Source organism: Phodopus roborovskii, unplaced genomic scaffold (genome assembly GCF_943737965.1).
Source record: "Phodopus roborovskii unplaced genomic scaffold, PHOROB, whole genome shotgun sequence".
Lineage (NCBI taxonomy): Eukaryota > Metazoa > Chordata > Mammalia > Rodentia > Cricetidae > Phodopus > Phodopus roborovskii.
Genome location: NW_026126470.1, coordinates 14,743,237 through 14,764,773, shown reverse-complemented (window position 1 = coordinate 14,764,773; position 21,537 = coordinate 14,743,237). Strand labels below are relative to the sequence as shown.

Here is a 21,537-nt window from a genome sequence, read left to right as displayed (position 1 = left end):
TCTTAAATATTGAGTTATCTATTTGGCCCCCAAACTACCACCTTGATATGAAATCCTGTAAGAAACAAGAATCCATAAAGTCCTTGCTGTAGGATAGTTTAGAACAAGAGATCATCTTTTTTCTATCTTTCTGAGAACTTCAGAGTTCATGTAGGTAAAACCGTTCCACAAAATCAAGGTAGTCTGAGCCAGAAGTGTGCTGTTGGCTAGAAAAGACAGTGGTTTGTTCCTTGTCAGTTTTTTTTTTTAAACAAACTTTGTAAAGTTATAAGGGAGGAAAATGAAATATGGCTGAAAGGAAGAATGTCATTCATGAAAACACAAACCTTGATCTAGAATAGGGCAGTAATTTTAGGGACAGTGAGAGCTTGGCGAGAAGAAGTGGAGTCCCTGTCACTGAACTGTGGTGTTGTGTGGAGCCTGTTCACAGAGGTAAGTGCTCAGAGTCATTTTGGGTACATTTAGAACATCTTAAAATTAGAGACAATGTGATATTACAAGATTTCATAAGGAAGGTTTGTGATATGAAATTTAAATAGGTGTGTGCTGTGATATCCTGTTCACTTTTCATGGAGAGAACATTGACTTGGAACTATTACATTATTTGGTCACTAACTTGACGGACAAGTCATTGTTTTATTTGGGTTGTTTCTTTTGCTTACAATTAGAAATGAGAAATAATTTATTCATACTACATTCTTAGTTTCAAGAAAGTTATACTATACCTCCACACATTTTTTAATACTGGCAATGAAACATGGAATTATAATAGAATTTAGGCTAGCTTTCTATGTGTATGGAAAAACATGTTAACTATGAGGTCTGTGGTCTGATTACTGCTTAGGTAAATCCAGGTAATTCTATCAAAGGGAAAAATTTGCCTCTAAAATGTCAGTCATGTCAATTTTCAGCATTTTCATGGCTTTGTATCACCCATTCATTTTTGGTGTTTTTGGTTGCTTCATATTTTATTCAGATATGCTGCTCTGTTTTTAGCATATTAGTGTTAATTCTGCTCCTGATATCTATAAATTGCTTCCTGGGAGGCATTCACTACTGTCACTTTTATAACAAAGAAAGGGCAAACTATACAGCTGGAGAAGAGAGATGCTGACCAAGCCAAACTGTGCAGTGGCACTGAGGCCAGCAGACTTGATCTAAGGTGCCCTGCATGAAATGAAGCATATTATCATGCAGCTACAGGAAGTAAAACTACTTAAGCATAAAAACGGGCTGTCCTACTATAAATATGACCTGATTTTGATATACATATTTTTCTGACGTTTAACGTATAATGGTTTACACCAAGTTGCCTTGTAGTTCAAATTAGTTAACAGTTGATTTTGAGAGCATAATTACAATTTGCATCACAGAACAGGTTCCATAAACATCACAGAAACATGCCTATAGTTTGTTCCTCCTATTTCTATACTACTAATAGTCATGTCACTTACAAAAATCACAGTGAAACCATGTTTTCCATGCCTACAGCCTATAAATTCAAAGCCGGTTATGTTTACTTATCTAGCTCCCAGTGATTGCACACATTTGACCCTAAACGACAAAATAAATGAAAGCTCTTTTTCAAAGTAATACAATCAGTTCAAAAATATTGTGCTAATAAAGTTATGCATCCTAATTGAAAGATTGATGGCAATCCATTTAGTAGTTACTAGGTTATTTGTGACAGACAGATGCAGAGTAACCTCATTATAGTCAGAATTGTGATGACTTGTAGCTGAGGGGAGGAATACAGCATTAAGCACTGCCATTGTCCATTCCCATAACCTATGTGGAAGATGATTTAAAGGCAAATATGTAACCACTAAATGTAAGATTGAGTCAGTTACCTACAGTATTATGATAAAAGTGATGAAGAAATCATCTGCGTGATCCCTAATTGGCCTACTTAAAATTCACAAATGAGATTTACAGATGCCAATTTGTGTAAGATAGACATAGGAGCAAGCGCCTCAATAAGGGGCTAACCTTTGTGGTTTGGTATTTCAGTTCATATTTTCAGCTGTTTTCTTCTTGATCATTAAGTCCGTATTGGCTTCTTTTAGACATCTCTGTCCACAATCACCAAGTTGTGATAAATTATTCAGCACTTTTCATTTGTGTGTTCACTAGGAGTTCAATGTCAGCCTTTCAGCATGAGTTCTCAGGGGAACTCTGTCGACATCTTAAAAGTTATGTAGTCGCTGAGAAAAAGAAGGAATATGAAGGCACATAATTATTTTCTGCTTGTTGAAATCTTGGTGGGATATAGTTCATGTATGACTAATTTTGAAATTCCCTTTTCTTGAATTATTAATATTGATTTAGAAATACTGACCATAAAAGCTCTATCTTCCTCACACAGTTCTGCTGCTCATTTATTTTCCTGTCTCCAAAATTTCTGACATCCTTAAGTATCCTCATAAGCACAACAATTTTTATTTCAGGGGCCACAAAATAGGACTCTGTCTCATATTCAAAGCTACTTTGTTTAGCTATCTCTTGTTTGTGGCACAATCTAATGCAACATCATCTTTGTACTTTTCAGGTTAGATTTAAATTTTCCCTTACTCTTAAGCATACTCAACTCCTCTCCTGTGTTTCATACTCAGGGCCACATATGTGGACATTACAGTTTATCTTTCATCATGAACTCTGCCATGGTTTTGCCTTCATTGTGGAAAGCCACTTAAATATTTGCTAAATATCAGTTGTCTGCCAACAAATTCAGCACAGTATTTCCATATAAATTTCTCTCTCTTAGTGAGTGAATTAAAAAGTTTAGGAACTTGTAATAGAACCTTAATGAAGAAGACAGAAATCAGTTGAGAAGTTACATTTTTAGATGTAAGGCCAAAGGATAAAGAAATATCTTCCTTCCAATTCTAGCTGAACTGTTTAATATAGATAGCTCATTAGCCATGTGATCTCATGCTAATTATTGAACACGAGTCTTAGTTGTTTTTCACCTACAGTGATGGATGATGTAAGTTTATTGGGACGCTTAAAACATATATATTGTAATTAAAGATGTTGACTCATTTATTAGTCATTAAGATTGAAAATGCTCAAAAATTAAACAGCCTTTTTATTTCATTAAGTGTATGGTCACAGTTTGCCTGCTGCATGACAAGTTCAGTGGCAGGGATAAGGATTTATTAGTTTACTGAACCAGAAAAAATTCCATGTCTTTCTAGAATTCCATGTCTTTCTAGAATTTTCATGCTTTTGACTATACAGCACAGAAACTTAGAAACTGTATGAGTGCAAAGTGATAAGAATAAAATTGCTAATCTCACTGCTAGTTTGTGTCTAAGTCTCTGTATGAATGTGTGTTTGTATAGTACATTTTCCACTTGTCATTTTAACTATTTTCATTTCACGAACAGTTTTTCATTTATTCATGTTGTTTTATTCTTTATTCTCTACTTTCCCCAGGCTTGTGTAATTGCTATACTAATTTCAGTCTCTATAACCACATCTCTATCTTTATATTTCTGGTAGCCCCACAAAACATTGAATCTTCTGTTGAGAGATTTCGCAAACTTTCCTTACACACAGATATGCACACACACACACATACACACTGTACTTTTTATTTTTGAAGGTCTTATTTAAAATGGGTAAACACAAATAATGTATTGATAATATCTAAGATAAATAAGGGCAGCAAGAGTGAATTTTAATTATTTGGTTTTCTATAAAATATAACCAAGTGTTTGGTTCAGTAATTTAAGTTGGGTTAACAGTTCTAATTTTTAAATTATAATTCACTTATTAGACAAACAATTGAGGAAAAGTTCTTATCACTTTTGGTCATTTAGTAAATAAAACACCAAATTTATTGGACAGCAGATAATACTCTACTGTTATTTATCTATTGTATTTATCTATTTTGTGTTTGTGTGTACAACAAAATGTGGTCTTTAGAAATGAAAAATTAATAAAATACTAAAAGAATTGACTTGGAATCAGGCTTTGATATTTATTTTATGTTGGGTTACTATTTTGCATTTAGGAAACAACCTAATCTATTTTCAGAGCCCTCTGACAAAATTGTAAGAATTGAAATAAGTGTATTATAATTTTTACCTACAAAATGCATTTATTAGTTACTTCATTTTCCATTTCCACAAAATACATGACAGAAGTCACCTCTTAAAAGAAAACTTTAGTTCTGTTGGACTCCAGTTGATACAGTTCATTTGTCATGGAAAGTATGAGAGTGTACCTGGGTCCCATAGAGGGGCGTGTGTGTGGGGGCGGGGATTGAACTCTTAACTAAGGCTAACCCAGGAACCACAGCTAATCAAATCAGGGTTAAACTATACTTGACAACTCCTCAAAATTCAGTGGCTCCCCCAAACATAAGCACTATCTGGTAACCACGTATTCTAATACATTACCTTGTGAGGGGATGGAGGGGGACTTCAGACTGGAATCCTGATGAATGTATGTGATTTATAGGGTTGTCATATTTATCCAATGCTTGTGTATTGAATGATGGTGTTTAATAATGTTGGGATAGTGTATGTCAGAAGATTTATTGTCGTTTTAATTTTTCAGAGTCAGGAGACAGGACTAGAAGGCATTTTGGTGATTATTGAGTGATAAGCAACAAAACGATCTTACAGAGAACTGGTGTAAATATTCCTGCAGCTCTCTCCAATTAATATGCTGTCTTTAGCATAATGTGTCAGTTTTATCAGATTGAAGTTCATCATCAAACCATAGAAGTTTCAATTCATATAAAGCTGCCATGTTGGCTTTTTGACTGAGTGTTCATTATAATTACATTAGAAATAATTTGTTAATGACAATGGGGGACTTTTATGAAGTATACCCCAGAGTTATATGTTAGCAACTCACAGCACTTTCCTGACAACAGAATTTCCAACTTAGCAATAGTATCAACAGACAGGTCAGTATTTCTGCTGAGTTACTAAATATCTTTTGACCTTTGATTTCAATTACACCAGGTTATGAAAAGTCTCAAATATGGTATCAATGGAAAATAAATACAAAAATAAATGAAAGCAATAAAGGATAAGTTAATCTATTTGAAGCAGGTTTGATGTTAATACTAAATTGAGTTTATTAACATCAAATATATTTTAAGTGTGTTCTTGTACTAGAGTGTCAACTAAATTGAGGTCTTACAAAAGTAAACATGTTGAGGAGATGAGCAGATGGGCGATTGATATATTATTAATATTTTAAAAAATACTATATGTGAAATAAAAAATAAGAGTTTATGTATAATCTTTAACTTCTTAACTCCAGAAATCTTGTGATGCATCTGCAAGTGAAAAATTGGGATAATGTACATCAATTGTCTTATATCAATATAATTTCTAGTATTCTAATCTTACTCAAACTAAAAACCACAAAAATAAAAATGAGAGCTGAATTATAAAAAATTTATGCACAGTTACGTTCGTTCGCCGCTTGGGCTCCATGGCTTCTCTGGGCAGGCAGGTTTGTGAATGGCACCGTCTAAAGGCCCTCTCCTGGGCCTGTTTGTCTAGGCAGACACCTCATCTCAGAGAATGGAAAGGGATGGGTCCTCCTTTGTTTTGTAAACTGACTCCAGTACCCGATGGAGAACACCTTCGAGAGTCATCCTGTGTTAGACCCAAAAAGTATGTGCTGGGGCCAGAATACAGGACACATCTTGTTCAGTGTCCTCATGAGGAACAGAAGACTGGTGTGGAACCCAAGTCCTTGGAGCTTGAAAAGATCGCCAGTTCCCTCTGGGACATGGGTTTTGACGAAGCCCATATTAACAGTTTGCTCAATATACGGCCAAGTGTCCATCCTCAACAGTTGCTGGACATAATTTCAGAACGTCTACTCTTAGGGTTGTGGCTATGAAGAAAAGTCCACAGTTACTGACACTGTCTACGATGCAAATGAAAAGGCGTTCCATTTACCTGCGGAAGCTTGGTCTTGGAGATGGCAAACTAAAGAGAGTGCTTCATGGTTGCCCTGAGGTTTTCACCATGCGTCAGCGGGACATCGACAGGGTGGTGAAGATCCTCAAGGAGAAGTGTTCATTCACAGTACAGCAAATCATTGAGCTTTTGCACAGATGCCCAGGTGTTTTTCAGGAGGACCCCAGTGAACTAGAATACAAATTCCAGGTGAAAATAATCGATTGGGCTCTGGATGGCAGAGTTTTCGAGCTTTTTAAGTTGAGTAAGGTCAGCTGTGTGGACAAGGAGCCGCTGAGCAGTGCTAAAAGCATCTTTCTAGAGCAATGCCTCTCAGTTCTCCCTTCCAAAGCAAACCTGCCCTTCTGCTTTACTTCCTTGACAGTGAGTGACCTGGCCCCATTCCAGGTCCAAGTACGCACTCTGAAACTTTACTACGCTTATTGTATCTTTTTTGTGTGGAGATTTGGAAAATGTGATAGTTGTCCTAATAGTTTAGCAATTGTTGGGACAGATAAGGCCAAAAGCACTTGTGCAGCTAGACAGGGAGGTGCACTCCTTTAATCTTGGCTCGGGAGGTAGAGGCAGGTGGATCTCTGAGGCCAGCCTGGTCTAGAGTGAATTCCAGGACAACTAGAGCTATGTAGAGATCGTGTCTCAAAAAGAAAAAAAAAAAAAAAAAAAAACCAGAACAAACAAGCAAATGGAAACACTGCCAGTATTGAGTTCAGATCCCCAGCACCCATGTAAAAACTGGGTGTGCAGTGCCTCAACCCCACCGACAGGAGAATCCCTGAAGGACTGTGAACCAGCTAGCCTGGCCTTTGACCTTCATAGGCATTCTGTGACATACTGACATACTCAAAAACTGTGTACTTGCACATTTAAAAAAAATTCCTAGGTCTCTTACAGTTTCTTTGGGTTGGATTTTTCTATACTCGTGAATTTTTATTCTCCTGTTTAAAGAAAAGCATATCCCTCTACACCCCTTTGTTTTTTGCTAAATTTTTCTCGGCATGAATTTGGAAATAACTTTGAAAAGTGTCAGATTTCACACAAGTGTTTGTATTAGAGCGGCTATTCTACCATTACTAATGGTGCAATTCATTTTTAATGATTTTGAACTAATGTTTGTTTTGAATTGGAATGATAGGCCTTAAGGTTCTATACAGATTCCTAAACATGTTTGTCTTCCAGTATGCATATTTTCGGATGGGACTTAAGCATCTGGACATAGTCAGGAGTGATTTCTTACAGTATTCAATAACCAAGATCAAGCAGAGACACGTGTGCCTAGAACGCCTTGGACGGTACCAAACCCCTGATAAGAAGGCGCAGACACAGATCCCTAATCCTTTACTAAAGGACATTCTCAGAGTTTCTGAAGAGGAGTTTTTGGCCAGGACAGCGTATTCCTCTGATGAGGAGTTTGAGGTTTTTAAAAAGCTCTTGGATCGAGAAGAGAAGGAATCTGAGAGCCATGCATCTGAGGAGGAGGAAGAAGAGGAAGAGGGAGAGGAGGAGGAGGAAGATTTGTTGTGATGGAGAACTGCAATGAAAAGGGCTCAGGAATGCTGGACATCGTTCTCATTCTCAAAGCTTTGGGGAGATCACCTGGATCCTCTCAAGCATTTCTCATACTAACACTGGTCTTTTCTTGGGGGAAAAATGTTACTATCCACTGGAGATTTAAGTGCCTCAAAACAAATAGGGGAGGCTCTATGGTCTATTGGGTTCTGTGGGAGTCCTACTGAATCCTAAATAAAGGACTCGGCTGTTAAACCCTCCCCCCCAAAAAATGCAATAATGATTTCCATTTTTTATCAAGTAATTTTATCAAGTAAATTATAGTGGTGATGCAGACCATTGGAAAGAGGGGAAATAAAGGGATTAGGTGAGTAGATATAAATGTGTAATTCAAGTTAATTATACTCTGAAGTCTAGACTATTCTAAGTATTTACATCATTTCTTTGTTAAAATTGTTATGTGATGAATTTGTACTCAGTGGGAAAAATAAATTAAAAACTTCCAAACTATCATCAAAAACAATCAGTAACAAATGCTTTAATGTCTGAAATTGACTTCATACAATGCGTACAGGGAAGATTCTGAAAGGATTGCATGATTTTGCTGGGTTAAGTATCTTGCAATAGTCAAAAAATTTTACTCTTATGATTACTAAACAACCAACCAACCAAACAAACAAAAAACATCCATCTTTCATGCCCTTCTCTTTGTTTGTACCTACCAAAAACTTTCATCAATATTTTTCTTCAGATAGTGTTTCTAAGAAAATGAACATTTCCATGTGGACAATTTCGGAAATGCAAATATTTACAAAGGACATTTGACTATTATACAGGATGGAAATGAGATTCCTCTTATTTTATTTTAACAATGTTAATTTGGTGTTTGTTGAATATATGGAAAAGTCTTCCATACACTGCTGAGATGAATAGAACCAGAAACATTTGACCTTTTTTCTTTTTCCTTTCCCCAAAGTTTCCTCATAAAAACCTGAAGGCAAGAATAGATGACTTGGTAATAAAAGTTTGCAGTGTATTTTCTTCAACTACTTTGTGCAGTTTGAATCTCTTCTGGTCTATAAAAAGCTAAGCATGGGGTATTGGAAATATATATTTGGCTTTTTTTTTTTTTACAGTGGTTTAGCCCTAAACAAACTTTTAAAGATGAAGGCCAGACATGGAATATTGCCCATGATCTATTGCTACCAGATTCCACTCTTGATATCCTCCCAGATGTCAGAAACTACATTATCAAAAACATAACGTAGAAGCTGAAGGACAGACATTAGGATCACACTTTTCAGAAAGTGACTTCCAGTGTTGGCATGTGCATATGCTGTACTTATACTCTCTCAGCTCTCAAGCAACAGTTCTGCAAGGAGGGTTTTATTAACATTCACATCTCTACCTGTCGACACTGCGGAAAAATCTCTCATCACCCTTTCCCCCAGCAGCTTCTTAATCAGAGCGTGATCTTCCAAAAGTTTTCATAGGATAATAATTTAATAACAAATCTGAGCCAGAAGACAAAGGAAGAGACTGTGTAGGAGGCCATTGTTAATTTCCCTCCCAATATAATCAAATCAGTATAGCTATCCAGTCAGAACACATAACCCTTAATAAGTCACTCTACTTGATTAAGAGAAATTGATTTTCTTCCCCGTGGATCCCAGTGATTATGATAAATATGGTATCTGCCATTCACTGTGCTTCCCCTTAGCTGCCAGTGCAATTGTTTGCAGGGTGGCAGGTATGGAAGCTGGAAAGAGGATGCTGTGCCACTGACTGTAGTTGGTAGTGCTTTGACAGCTGTGGAATTGAGTGGTCCCATGGACCAACTTTGAAGCCATCACATAGTACTGACAATACTACTGCTCTGGCAGCCTTCAGCATGCAAAGTGCATGGCTTGTGGCTATATAGAATTGTAGAATGGTGTGAATTTTTTTTTTTTGAATAAGGATGCAGTGAAATGACTACAGGAAATTCTGGAAATGAACTAGCAATGTATTAACATTTTCTTCCCAAAATACCAGATTCATTTCTTTTGTTTCAAAATTTACCTTTGTCTAAATCAGACTTAGACTTTTTATGAATAAGACTCTCATTAACTATTTACATACTATTTTTCTATTAGAGAACACTAAGTTGTTTCTTAGTTTTATTTCTTTTTAGAATTGATTCTTAATTTTTAGGGAAGGTTACTCTTTTCCATTTATATATTGATAAATTTCTTTGAATTAGACAAGGAAATAAGTAAGCTGTTTTCTACATGTAAACATTAGCTGAAAGATTTGTTTTCTCTCTACCATCAGTGAGCTACCATCTTAAAATTCATTTTACTATTTTTCTTCTTTGTCATCACAAGGAAAGAAAGCCATGGCTTTGGGATTAACAGACATGGCATGACATTTAGATTTCCTTTGTTTGTATTTAACTTTTGGCCATTTGGGAAATAGGAAAAATTACATCAAAGTTATGAAATCTCTGGGTCTTCTCTCACTGTTGTTGAAGCAAGTCTCTTCCTATTATCCAGTGATTCAAATTGGGCAGACCATTGAGTTCAGCCCAATCTTTGTTTAAAGCAGCTTTCTTAATGGCTGCCTATCCATGTGTAAGAATTGCTTGTTTGGTGAGAGAATATGGGGGGAATGCATTTGTCTCTGTTCTATATGCAGAAGTTGGAAAGATCACGAATGAAATACTTTTCAGTATATTTAAAATTGTCTGTTAATGCTGGCCTGTCCTTGTATTGACAGGTCTTTGATCCTGTCAGAAAATGTACTAGACCCTTACCAGGCAAAATCACTTACATTGCAGGGAGGGTCCAAGTGTGGATTTCCATGCTTGAGGGAAAATAAATATCCATGAATATAAGATCGGAAATAACAAGTTGGAAAACAGACAGGCCAAAAAAAAAAAAAAAATCAGTCTGGTTTTATGTTGGGAACTAATAGGGTTTAGTTAATAAGTGACAAAAAGGGTTAGCAACAGAGCTGTTTTTTAAACTGTTTGCAATATGATAATTCACAACAAAATATTTCATTAAGGGAAATGTGATCAGGTACAACCTAGTCTTTTGTCATCTCAAAATATATAGGAAAATATGCTTGTAGAGATTGTGTAGAAAGGGAAACAGAAAGGGAAAATGGTAAAATATGTATTTTAAATTATCCATAAAGTCATTGCAGAATAAAATCAATCATTTGCCACTCCCTGACTTAAACCAAAGACAAGGAAAAAATTCTATTAGGACTGAGGAGTGGAATTAAATTTTTACCACATTCATAAGAGCTAGGTAAGCATGGTAGCTGGATGTAAGCCTAGTAGCTTGGAGATCAACCCAAAAGAACCTCCAGACAAGCTGGCTAGTTAGAGCACTTGGTGAACTCCATGATCTGCTAAAATCCCTGACTCAACAAATGAAAGTGAAGACATTTTCAATTTTGTGCCTCTGTATGCAGACAAACATACACACAGAGGCATACTCCCACAGCTACCCCACACACACATAAACATGCCTTAAAATGTACATGCACACAGCACACATATACACATGCCCCCACAGAACTATTTTTTTTTTTTTTTTTTGATGTTGGAACAAAGCATACTATGAGCTGAAGGCTTTTATAAAATATTTTCTTCCGTGTACTTTATTGAGTTGGTATCACAACTATTTCATTTAAAATCAGGCCACACCCTCTTCTTAGAATATTATTTTGAACCAGAACTCACCCACCTTGCTTTGATACTAGTCACTCCTTTCACGCGAATGCCTGCAACTCCAGAGCTTATACATGGACATGTGATTTACTGACTAACATTTGCACAGGAATCCTGCACCGCTTGATGTATTTAGAAGTAAAATATGCAATGTGATGATATGGAGCCCATTCTATAGTTTAACAGCTCCTTGTTTAAATGATCAATATATTCTCACAGCACAGTGATTTCAAACGGATGCTGGTTGTGTGACCACTTCATGCTATCCAGCCAAGCTCCACGTTCTCTTAGGTAGTTGATGCCTTCAGCACTCAGGCTTGGAAAGGTATCACATCCCCACTTGCTCTGATGTTGGGCAGCGGCAGAGGCAGCTGGTTCTCTCGTCACTCTCCCTCCCTTGTTTTGATAATTATGAACAAAGGTCAGTCATTTCCCTACCAAGGCAAATCCTTACAATCTCATATGTCAGAGCCTAACAAGGGTGACTTCCTTGTCCACAGTAAAACATAAACATTCGTTTCTTTTTTCTCAGACCAATTGAAGTGCTACTTCATGCCAGTGGCAGAAGGGGGATGGATGAGGGCGGCTGTGGTCCTGCCTTGGTCCTTGGCAGCATGCACACAGTTCTGCGGATATTTTTTTTTTCCAGTTCAAGCTCCACAAATGGAAAATTTCATTCCGCTTGTTAAGCACGAACTGTGAGCCTCCTGACAGAATGCAAATGCTTTTGTCAGCAATTTGACCTTGTAGGACCAGTACAAGGTATCTTGTCTTTTATTATGATACATTTTTTTTGTTTTGAAGCCAGAGTTCATTTTTAGATGTTGTTGTTAAAAATAAAAAGAAAGAAAAAAAGAGCTAGGGAACTAAACCATGATGGCTAGGATTGATTGTCATAGGGTTCAAGAAACTCAGTTGTGAATACCAACTGCTGAACATACCAGGAAAGAGATATTTTATTTATATTGAAAGACTATATATTAGATGTTCAGTGATTGTATTATAGCAATTAATGACTTCCACTTACTTATATCAATGTATTTCAGTATGAACAGAGCAAGCATTCACAGAAGTTTGCGTAAATGAACCAGACCCTTATCATAAAAAAAAAGGATGCCTCAAGCTGAGCCATGAAGTTCTTGTGTAGTCACTGCTAGAAAGTTATGCATTCAATAGTTCCCATAAGCTCCATGACTAGCCAAATAGAAACATGGAGTTAAATGTAGCCCAAGATCCAAATTTGATTACTGTTCTGAATTTGCTTTCTTTAATAAAAAAAATTCTCACAATATCTGTCTAATTTTACCACAAATAATTTCTTGACTCATGACTGTCTCTTTTAAGGAAAGCCAGACATTTTTTTCTGCCACTTTTTTTTCTTGGAATAATAATAAAGTCTTTAATACAGTAAGTTGTTATCTCTGTACATTTCCCTTTTTGACAACATACTTTATTTATTGAATTCTGTGGTTGTCAGACAGTAAGATATGTAGAGATGCTGAGATAACTTATAATGGATGCTTACTCTACAGATAAAAGATGAAATTAATCTCCAGAAAGTTATGACCCAATATGATAATTGTAACTAAGAAGAAAAGTGTTGGGAAGGTCCTGTGTTTATTTCCCCGGAATGAACTAGTCTAACCTAATATTATGCTAGATGCTTAATAATTAAAGTCTACATAAAGAAGCAATAAACTATATGCAAAACTGTAGTATAAAGAAGCAGGACTTGCTGTTCTTTTATATACTGAGGTAAAATAATCAAACCTGTCCTAATGGGTTCATAATTTTACTTGTTTTATAATCACCCATCACCCTTGAACACACCAGTTGTCAGACAACAATCTGCTGGTGGTAATACTATGGAAGAGAGACGTTTCTCTTCTTGAATTCTATTCTTATCTATCACCCACCTCCATCATCTACCTTGTTGGCTCTCCTCCAAAATCTCTGTCTCTTGTCTCCTAAAAGAAGGGTGTTAAAGGCTGGCAAACACACAGGTGTTTTGTGACTTTTAAAGACCCCTTCCAGTTATTCATTATGTTAATTTACTTTGTGATGTGCAGTTTGTGAATTTATGACCCATTCTCAATAAGTATGAATCTGGACTGCATGTACATCTTTGATAAGGTTCTAATTGGATAGTGGTGACCTTTCTGGATGTAATTCAGAGAGGAAGATTAAACAGCAGTCCTGCAAGTGACAGGTTTTAGGCAATAACATATGAATTGGGCTCTTCTTGCAGGCAAGAGATGTAAGCCGTGATAAATTAGAGGCACGCCATACGGGCTTCCTGAATGATTTTTCATCTCAGCTGCATCCTTAGGTAAAAATCTATTGCACAAATTGTGCCAATGCCACATTCCACTCCCCAGGATGAAACTTCTTGTTTACTGATTGTTGCAGCTGGCAAATTATTCATTAGCTTTAGTTTCAGAATGACTGAGGAATACATATCAATTCTGAGAACAGGTTATAGTTAGCATACTTCCACAGTCTAATGTGCTGACCAGCCAAGCATTGTCTCAAAGGAACTGCCAAAATTCAGGATGCACCCTTTCTGTTTCTATTTTATTTTCTGTATATGTATAAAAGGCCTATTTTACATTACTGTTTTTATACACATCCAGACCCTGACAGTATATTTGTTCAATTTAGATATATTATGATGAATTTTCAGTTATAATCAATTAAAAACTTATGTTGAACATTTGCTGTGACAAAATCTTATATTCTTATATTTTTACATCACCTATGTAATGGTAATATACTTATATATAAGTATAATAATCATTTTTACAAGATAAGAATATATGCACACATGCAAACAAATACATTTTGTTTTATTTCCAAAACTGAAATTTTTGGACAAGTACCTATATGTGATAACATAATCTTAAGTATGTTGCAAGACAGTTTTTTTTTTTTGTTTGGGTGTTATGTGCACATTCCTGTCAGCCTGGTCCCATAGCCACTTCGGTCTGAAAATAACACACAGAGACCCTATAAGTTATGCAGCTGTTGGAGAGTTACTAGAGTTTCTTATTGGCTAGCTCTGTTGTAAATATTAACTCATTTCTATCAATCTAAGTGTTTCCACGTGGTCTTATCTTACCAGAGAGAAGGTATGGAACTCTTACTCCTGTTTCATCCTACAGGTGGTTTGTGGAGTATTTACTGTCCTTGCCAACAGAGCCTATTGCTTCTTGCCTGTGGAATACAAAATCAATTTCCCAGGTAGCATTCACTTGATTCCCAGACTTTCCCATAGGATTCCGGCAGTTTGCTTTCTCTTCCTCCTCAGAGGTGGATGCAGTCAGTGTGTTCATACCCCATCACTCAGCACCTGCCTTTTGAGGGTGAACCCTGGAATTTGTCATGTAAGAATGGAAGGCCACTCACTATTCTTTCCAAGGTCATGACTTAAATCTGACATCATGCTAACTAAATACTTGCCAATACGGAATAGAGCCCTGACCATACCATGACTCAGGGACATGTTGCTGTTATCTGTTTTTAGTGGTGACAAATTTGTCTTCTCAGTGTTCCCTTAGCATGTGCACTGCCATTGTACAGAAGGGAAATGGAAATTAGTTAGGCCAACACAAATTAAGCAACTTGTCTTAACTAGGGTTTCTATTCCTTAAACAAAACACCATGACCAAAAGAAAGTTGGGGAGAAAGTGTTTGTCTTACACTCCTCTATTACTGTTTACTGTTGAAGGAAATCAGGACAGGAACTCAAATAGGGCAGAAACCTGGAGGAAGGAGTTGACGCAGAATCCTTGGAGGAGTGCTGCTTACTGGTTTGCTCCTCATGGCTTGATCAGCATCATGGAAGCCAGGACCAACAACCGAGGGAGGGAAACACAAACAGTTATCAGGGCCCTAGCCCATCAATGACTGCCTTCCAGATGGATCTATCTCATGGATGCATTTCCTCAACTGAGGTTCCTTTCTCTCTGATGACACAAAGGCCAGGTAGGTAATCCACAACTCCAGTTTCTACTACCTGGAACCCAGAAATCTGAGTTTCTCCTGAGCTTGAATGTCTTATTAACAGAGACAAAGGAGCCAAAAATCAGAATAAAACTTGGTCTGTGTTGCTTTCTAACCATTTTGCAACTCACCTACACAAGCCACTTTCAACTATAGATTTATTGTGCTTTAATTCATTTGCCATAAAATTAGTTCATTTAAAATGTCAGACATCAATTTCCATGGGATGTTTTATATCTACTATAAAATTGGCACAGTGGCTCCTTTCTTGGCTGTGTTTAATGCTGATGGAATAAAGAGGTACCAGATTTTCCCCTAAATAAAGAAAAGAAGGAATCAAATTTATTTTTCCTTTTGTATCCAGTGATGTATATTTTTTGTAAATTTCTTGTAAATTCTGATAAGTTTGTTAGTCGTTTTCTAGAATTTGTTTAAAATTCATGGTTTTCCAGTGTTTTTTAAAGTCACTATTCTGTGCCTTTCTGTGGCAGTTACACGTATACTCTTCCAAATGTCACCCAACTTCTGCTCTTTCTATATGTCCTGTTCTTGAATTCCATCCTATCAATTTACCAATAACCTAATCTAAGCTTTTTTCCTGACACATTGGTTGTTTAGTGATATTGTCCATCAGATTAAAGTACAAAGAAGTGACCTTCAATGATTGACCATCAATGCCATACATGAGCTGAATCACTCTTATTAATGAAGCTCTCCTTTTCGTAATCTCTGCCATAAAATGTTTCCCTGCATAAGTAAGCCCATTGATCTCATGCTTTCATTGGTATTTAATGCTGAAACTGTATGCTTTCTTAATTTTTAGTGCAGTTTGTGTTCTCTTTTTCTTTCCATCATAAGTGTAACCCAAGATAATAATGAAGTAATGACTCTTTTCTCAAAGCCCCTGTTCTTACACATCCACCTGAAATCCTGTTGAATGAACATTGTGTTCTAAATATTTTAACTCTTCCAAGCCATTGCTTTTGTTTGTTTGGTTCCTTTGTCTCCTGGAAGTAATTGATTTATATCTTGACAATCTAGGAATTTAAATTTCTTGGGGACATATTGCATATATGATATACCCCTGAATGCATTTCCTTCTCTGTTTACAGCAATTTGTACATTTTGAGTATAGCCTATAACCAAATACAATATGAATAGTTATATTGCATCTTCATAACTATTTGCATATACCTTCTAAATATCAAGTGAAATAATGAAATGAATGAAATACAGCCATTTGGACTTGATTGAGATATATGGATGAAAATTAGAGTAAATGTTATTCAGATAGCTCAGATAAGAAAGGTCACTGAGGTTGGGAAACACAAAGTGACTACTACTAGATATAATGGGGTAAATAGTAGAATCTGTACCAATTTCATGATAAATAGTTGTGGAATAAAATAAGATGTTTAACTCAGGCCTCAAAAAAGCTTCTTCATAACTTTCAGTAGAAAACATGATAATGAAATGTAGATCAGCTACATCCCTGATCATTTGTTCTTTTTAATTCTAATCTTGGATTATATGAATTGTTGTGGATTATGACAGGAAGAATCAGTGGCTGTATTATAATTACTTTTTACTATTTACATTTAGATATTAGTATTTAAAATTTAATCCAAAATCGATACTTTCTTCTGACGCCAAAGCACTGATTAAGAAAGACATCATTTGCTGGGGGTGGGCGGTACAGCACTCAGGAGACAGAGACAGGAGGATCTCTGTGAGTTGTAGGCCAGCCTGGTCTACAGAGTTAGTTCCAGGGCAGCCAGAGCTACACAGAAAAACTCTGTCTCAAAATACCAAAACCAACAACAACAACAAAAAGTCATCATTTAAAAATATTGTTTAATATCTTTCACATCTTATAAGTTCCCATAGAAGTATATAAATACTAGCAAATACAAGTGTAAATTTATCCGAGAAGAATGTGTTTGTAATCGAACCTATTAAGAGAACATACTTTTTTTAAAAACAAAGAATGTAATTATTTATTCTTGCCTATACAAAAAAATAAATGAGAGAATTAATTGAAGAAATTGAACTAAATATGGTATAAACATGTCAGTTTAGATAATGATAGAAATGTCAATTCTTTTCTCACAGTAAACAACATAATTCCATACTAATTGATATTCAATGATTGCCTAAGTAATTTCCAACTCCCATGTTAGACCTGCTTTTGTTTGTGTGTATAGATGTAATTGCTATTTGTTCAGTGAATACCAGGGAAATATCCAGGCAGGTTTGGAACTGGTATCATTTGTCTGTGAGGGTGGAAATAGAGTTACAGGTCTCAGTAGGTAAGGAGCTTGCCTTGTTACACAAGCGTAACAACCTAAGTTTGATCCCAGAAATCCAGCCAACTAACATTAGCAAATTGGTGAATCCCAGGTCTGGTGAGAGGCATTGTGTCAAAAAAAACATAAGTAAAAACAAATAAAAAATAAGTGGATATTTTGACACCTGATCTCCATGTACATTCCTGCACTCACACAAGAATTCACACTCCCATATACATGCACACACAAAAACATGTACAAAGACTTATATATATGCAAGCACACGGAGTCATAAAATAACTGTCTCTTCTCAAGGATGTTAAAACTTCCACTTGTACGAGTTAAATAGACACAGTGTAGAAATTAGATTCCCTACAGGCTGCAACCTCCCAGCTTTCTGCCCTCTCAGGAAGCCAGAAAAATCAAAGAGCCACCTACTGACCCTCCCTATTGTCGGGGCATGTAGTCTTCTATCAGTAGCATGCCACAATCAGTGAAATACATGTGTACCTCCTGCCTGCTCAGGGTTTGCAGCTGGATCCCTGCACCTGTTTGCTTATACATGAGCTGAGCATGTTTGAACTTGAATAGATGCAGGAGGTGGAGCACTGTGGAAGGGCAATGCCTCTGTCAGAAGCAGATCTTTTCTACGATGGAGTAGAAGAGACAAACTAGCTTGCAGAAAACAGGGATATATCACCTTCAAAAGATTAGCTATCATTTAGATTATAATAGCCATCAAATAGAATGCCTTTGATGATATAGAAAATTATGAGTAAGATCATCAATCACAATCAGAGTCTTCTCTCATATTATCATTCTTTAAAAGTCTTTAAAGGTTGGCATAGCAAAAGGATCATATATTGAAGAGATAACAGGGGTTCCTGGTCTTAATGCAAGTTGAACATAGCCAGTGTTTAGTAAAATTACACACTTGGGCTTAATATTTGGAGTTGATATGTAGTATCCACCTGCTTAGATTAGATTAGCTGTTTTGTTGTTGATACTGTTTTGTTGTTGTTGTTGTTGTTGTTGTTATTTTTAAGAGGAACATTATACTACTGACTTCTTGTTGTAGCTTATTTACTAAACTGTGTTTAAATTCATCCAAGTAAATTTTTGCTAATTTGTTGTAAAGGAGCACCCATTTTTATTGACTCTATAGGTGAAAACCCTAAAACTACTTTCTGCTTTTGGTGTGTTCTAGTCCTGTAACTTTGGGTTGGAATTGAATCTGCCTGAGTTATCTTTACTTCTCAAAGGCCACTGCCCACTTGAATTAGCTTCAGAGAGTTGACATTTAGTGACATGATTTTGAGTGTTATTTTTCGAACTACAGAGTACCGTATAAAATCAGGTATTGTTCATATTAGTTTTGATGTTGTACAATTATATTATGATCTTCATAAACTAAATGACCAAAACTTTACTAGTGCATGTGTTTCATAAGAGCTCTGAAAAATAAGACTTATCAGAATAAATCTTAATATTTCACATGCTGGAAGTATTTTGTAAGTATAGTACATTTTCATATTTTAAAATATTGACCCATTATGTATAATATTAAACAAATCTAACATAATAGAAATTTGACATAATATCACTTCACAGTTTCATACTTTATGAATTCATAGCTTCACAAAACAAATAAGACTAAAAGTTGTAAAAGATGAGTTAAATTCAGAAACACCTTGAAGGGCTCCAAGCTGTCACCTTCTCACTACCCCATGCAGGGTGAACAAATGCACAACCCTGAACTTTGCACACAGAGTTCCCAGGCCTAGGCAGAAGGCAGTGCATCTGTAGGTCCTTGCATGACTAATTTCCTGTCAGCAAGTGATTTTATTATCATTTAAATACGAATTTATGATAATATCGGTAAACATGGCAGATGGTCGGATTGGTAAATACTGAGGATACAGGTTGAAAACACTATTGTTTGTGCCCCCCATCCCCCGTGAATGTTGCTTCTCTCCTCACCTTGCTACCATCAGTGACTTTGTGCCATATTTTCATTTGTCTACTTCCATCCTTCCTAAAGTTTTAGCATGTCTAACACTGCAGCGTCTGGCTATCTGAGGACAGAGTGTGCCTTGCTGTCATGGTTTGCATCAAGGGTGGAGGAAAGCTCAATTATGACTAGAATATTTTCCCATGTCTCTTGATGGTTTCTGTATGATTTTGTTGTCTTTTTATCACCATTCATAATTTAAAAAGACAAACAGAAAAACTACAAGACATTATTAACTCCTATTTGCTCCAAAGGTAAAATAATATGTGGGAAGAAATACCAGATTTTCATAGTCATATCGTTACCTCCTTTCATGAGCTGCATTTTTCACAATATAACAATACTGATGGTCTCTGAAACAGGGGAGAGATAGCTAATATCGCAGCATTCATAGTATTTTTCCTCAACAGAACATGCACCACAATAATTTGTATCTAATGAAACTTAGCAAATATTTTATCAGAATATCACTAACTGGGAAATGAATATTGATGGCAGAACATAACTGTGTCAATAAAGTAAATCTAATGGAGAAATGTAAATGGCTAATTAGGCTTAGGAAAATGGTTAAATTTCTTCAATCAGAGTTTTAAAAAATTTAATAAATGTTTAGCGGATGCCCTGTCCCCAAAGCCAGCATAGAAAATTGAGAATGTTGGTGATGAAACACAGTGGTGTTTATGCTGATGCCTTAAAACTTATGATATGGAAATCATCACTCTAAAACTTGAATTTAAGAAAGAAAGTATATTTCAATGGTATTACAGTTGTAGGAAAACAACATTGAGAGCTGAGAAAATAAGCCTTGAAAAATTACTGGCTGTGTACCTTTTCTACAATGTCTTAGGAAGTATTGTCAAGCTTGAAGAACTCAATTCTGGGATTTCCTATTATAAATGTTTCTGTTGGTCTTGGTCAGCTTCACACATCCTCCATCAAACTCACAGCTTCAACTTCCTCACCTTCCCATGGCTGTGCTGGCTGCCTAGAAAGCAAACTGTTGCTCAACACCTTTTGGGATAGAAAGGGTACCGACTGGGCTCCATTCAGTTTTGTCCTAGTTATGAAAGATCCTAAATATTTGGGTGATTAGAATTTTTTTTCTCCTCTAGTTTTGGTCATTCAACCACCAATAAATACCAAGATTCTCAATTCCTTTATTCTTGAAATGCACATTTGCTTCATAATTATTTATTGGAAATAATGCTTAAATAAAAAAAAGGTTAAAAAGTTTTCTTAGGAAAATTTCATAGTAGAATTACTATTTTTGTTTATGATTTTTTTAAAGTTTCAGTGGATATCCTATTCTATCATTTTTTTTTCTGTAATGTAAAAGAGAAATTAGAGTGGTAGAAAAGTCGAAATAAGGAAGTACAATCTTCTCTTTTAAAATGGTGAATTTAGCTGAACCACTCAAAACTCCCCTGCTGGGCTCAGGCAAGCTGAAATTAATTCAAGAAGACAGATAAAATTTTTTACCAGGCCGGGTGGAGATGACGGATGTGACAGTTCTCGGTTAAAATGACTTTTTAGTGGCAAATGCATGTGTATTAGTCAAGAGATGTGACATAACTGTCCCTGGCAAGAGAAAATGAACCAGTGACCATTTGCATTTAGAACAAAAGAAAAATTCTTTATGGTGAAATGTGAAGCAAAATATATTTTATATCTATTTGTCCACATTTGGAAATACTTTAAATAAACAAAATAAAAATAAAAAAAGCAAATGACAAACACATAAACCCTCTGAGAGTTATGAGAATCATTTTATCTCAGGCAGATTACAGAAAATAAATATATTTTTATCTTGTCTACATCTCAGAGAAGCAGAGTTTTTTGAATCAAATTTCTGTGCTCCAGGCTTTGCTTTGCCTGAAAAAAAAAAAAAAATCAGGAAAGTGTCCATAGATCATTATACTTCAAAAACTGTCCTTGAAATTCTTAACACATTAGAAACTGATATGGACATGTGCTTGCAATCCTTAAAGAAGCAATGTCTTTGGTTCCCTTTTATTGCTTCCATCCTTCTTTCCTTCCTTCTTCTCTTTCTTCCTT

At 35.9% G+C, this 21,537-nt stretch overlaps 2 protein-coding genes across 17 annotated transcripts in view; both read left to right on the top strand.

Moving 5' to 3' along the window:
- Robo2 (roundabout guidance receptor 2) overlaps positions 1-21,537 on the top strand; it is a 1,084,901-nt gene that overhangs the window by 672,992 nt on the left and 390,372 nt on the right. The gene's annotated exons all lie outside the window — the stretch shown is intronic.
- LOC127227435 (transcription termination factor 4, mitochondrial-like) lies at positions 5,432-7,475 on the top strand. The gene is given in 3 exon segments (XM_051191763.1): positions 5,432-5,860; positions 5,863-6,143; positions 7,131-7,475. Coding segments are annotated over 3 exon segments (1,029 nt in total). The 5' UTR covers positions 5,432-5,457.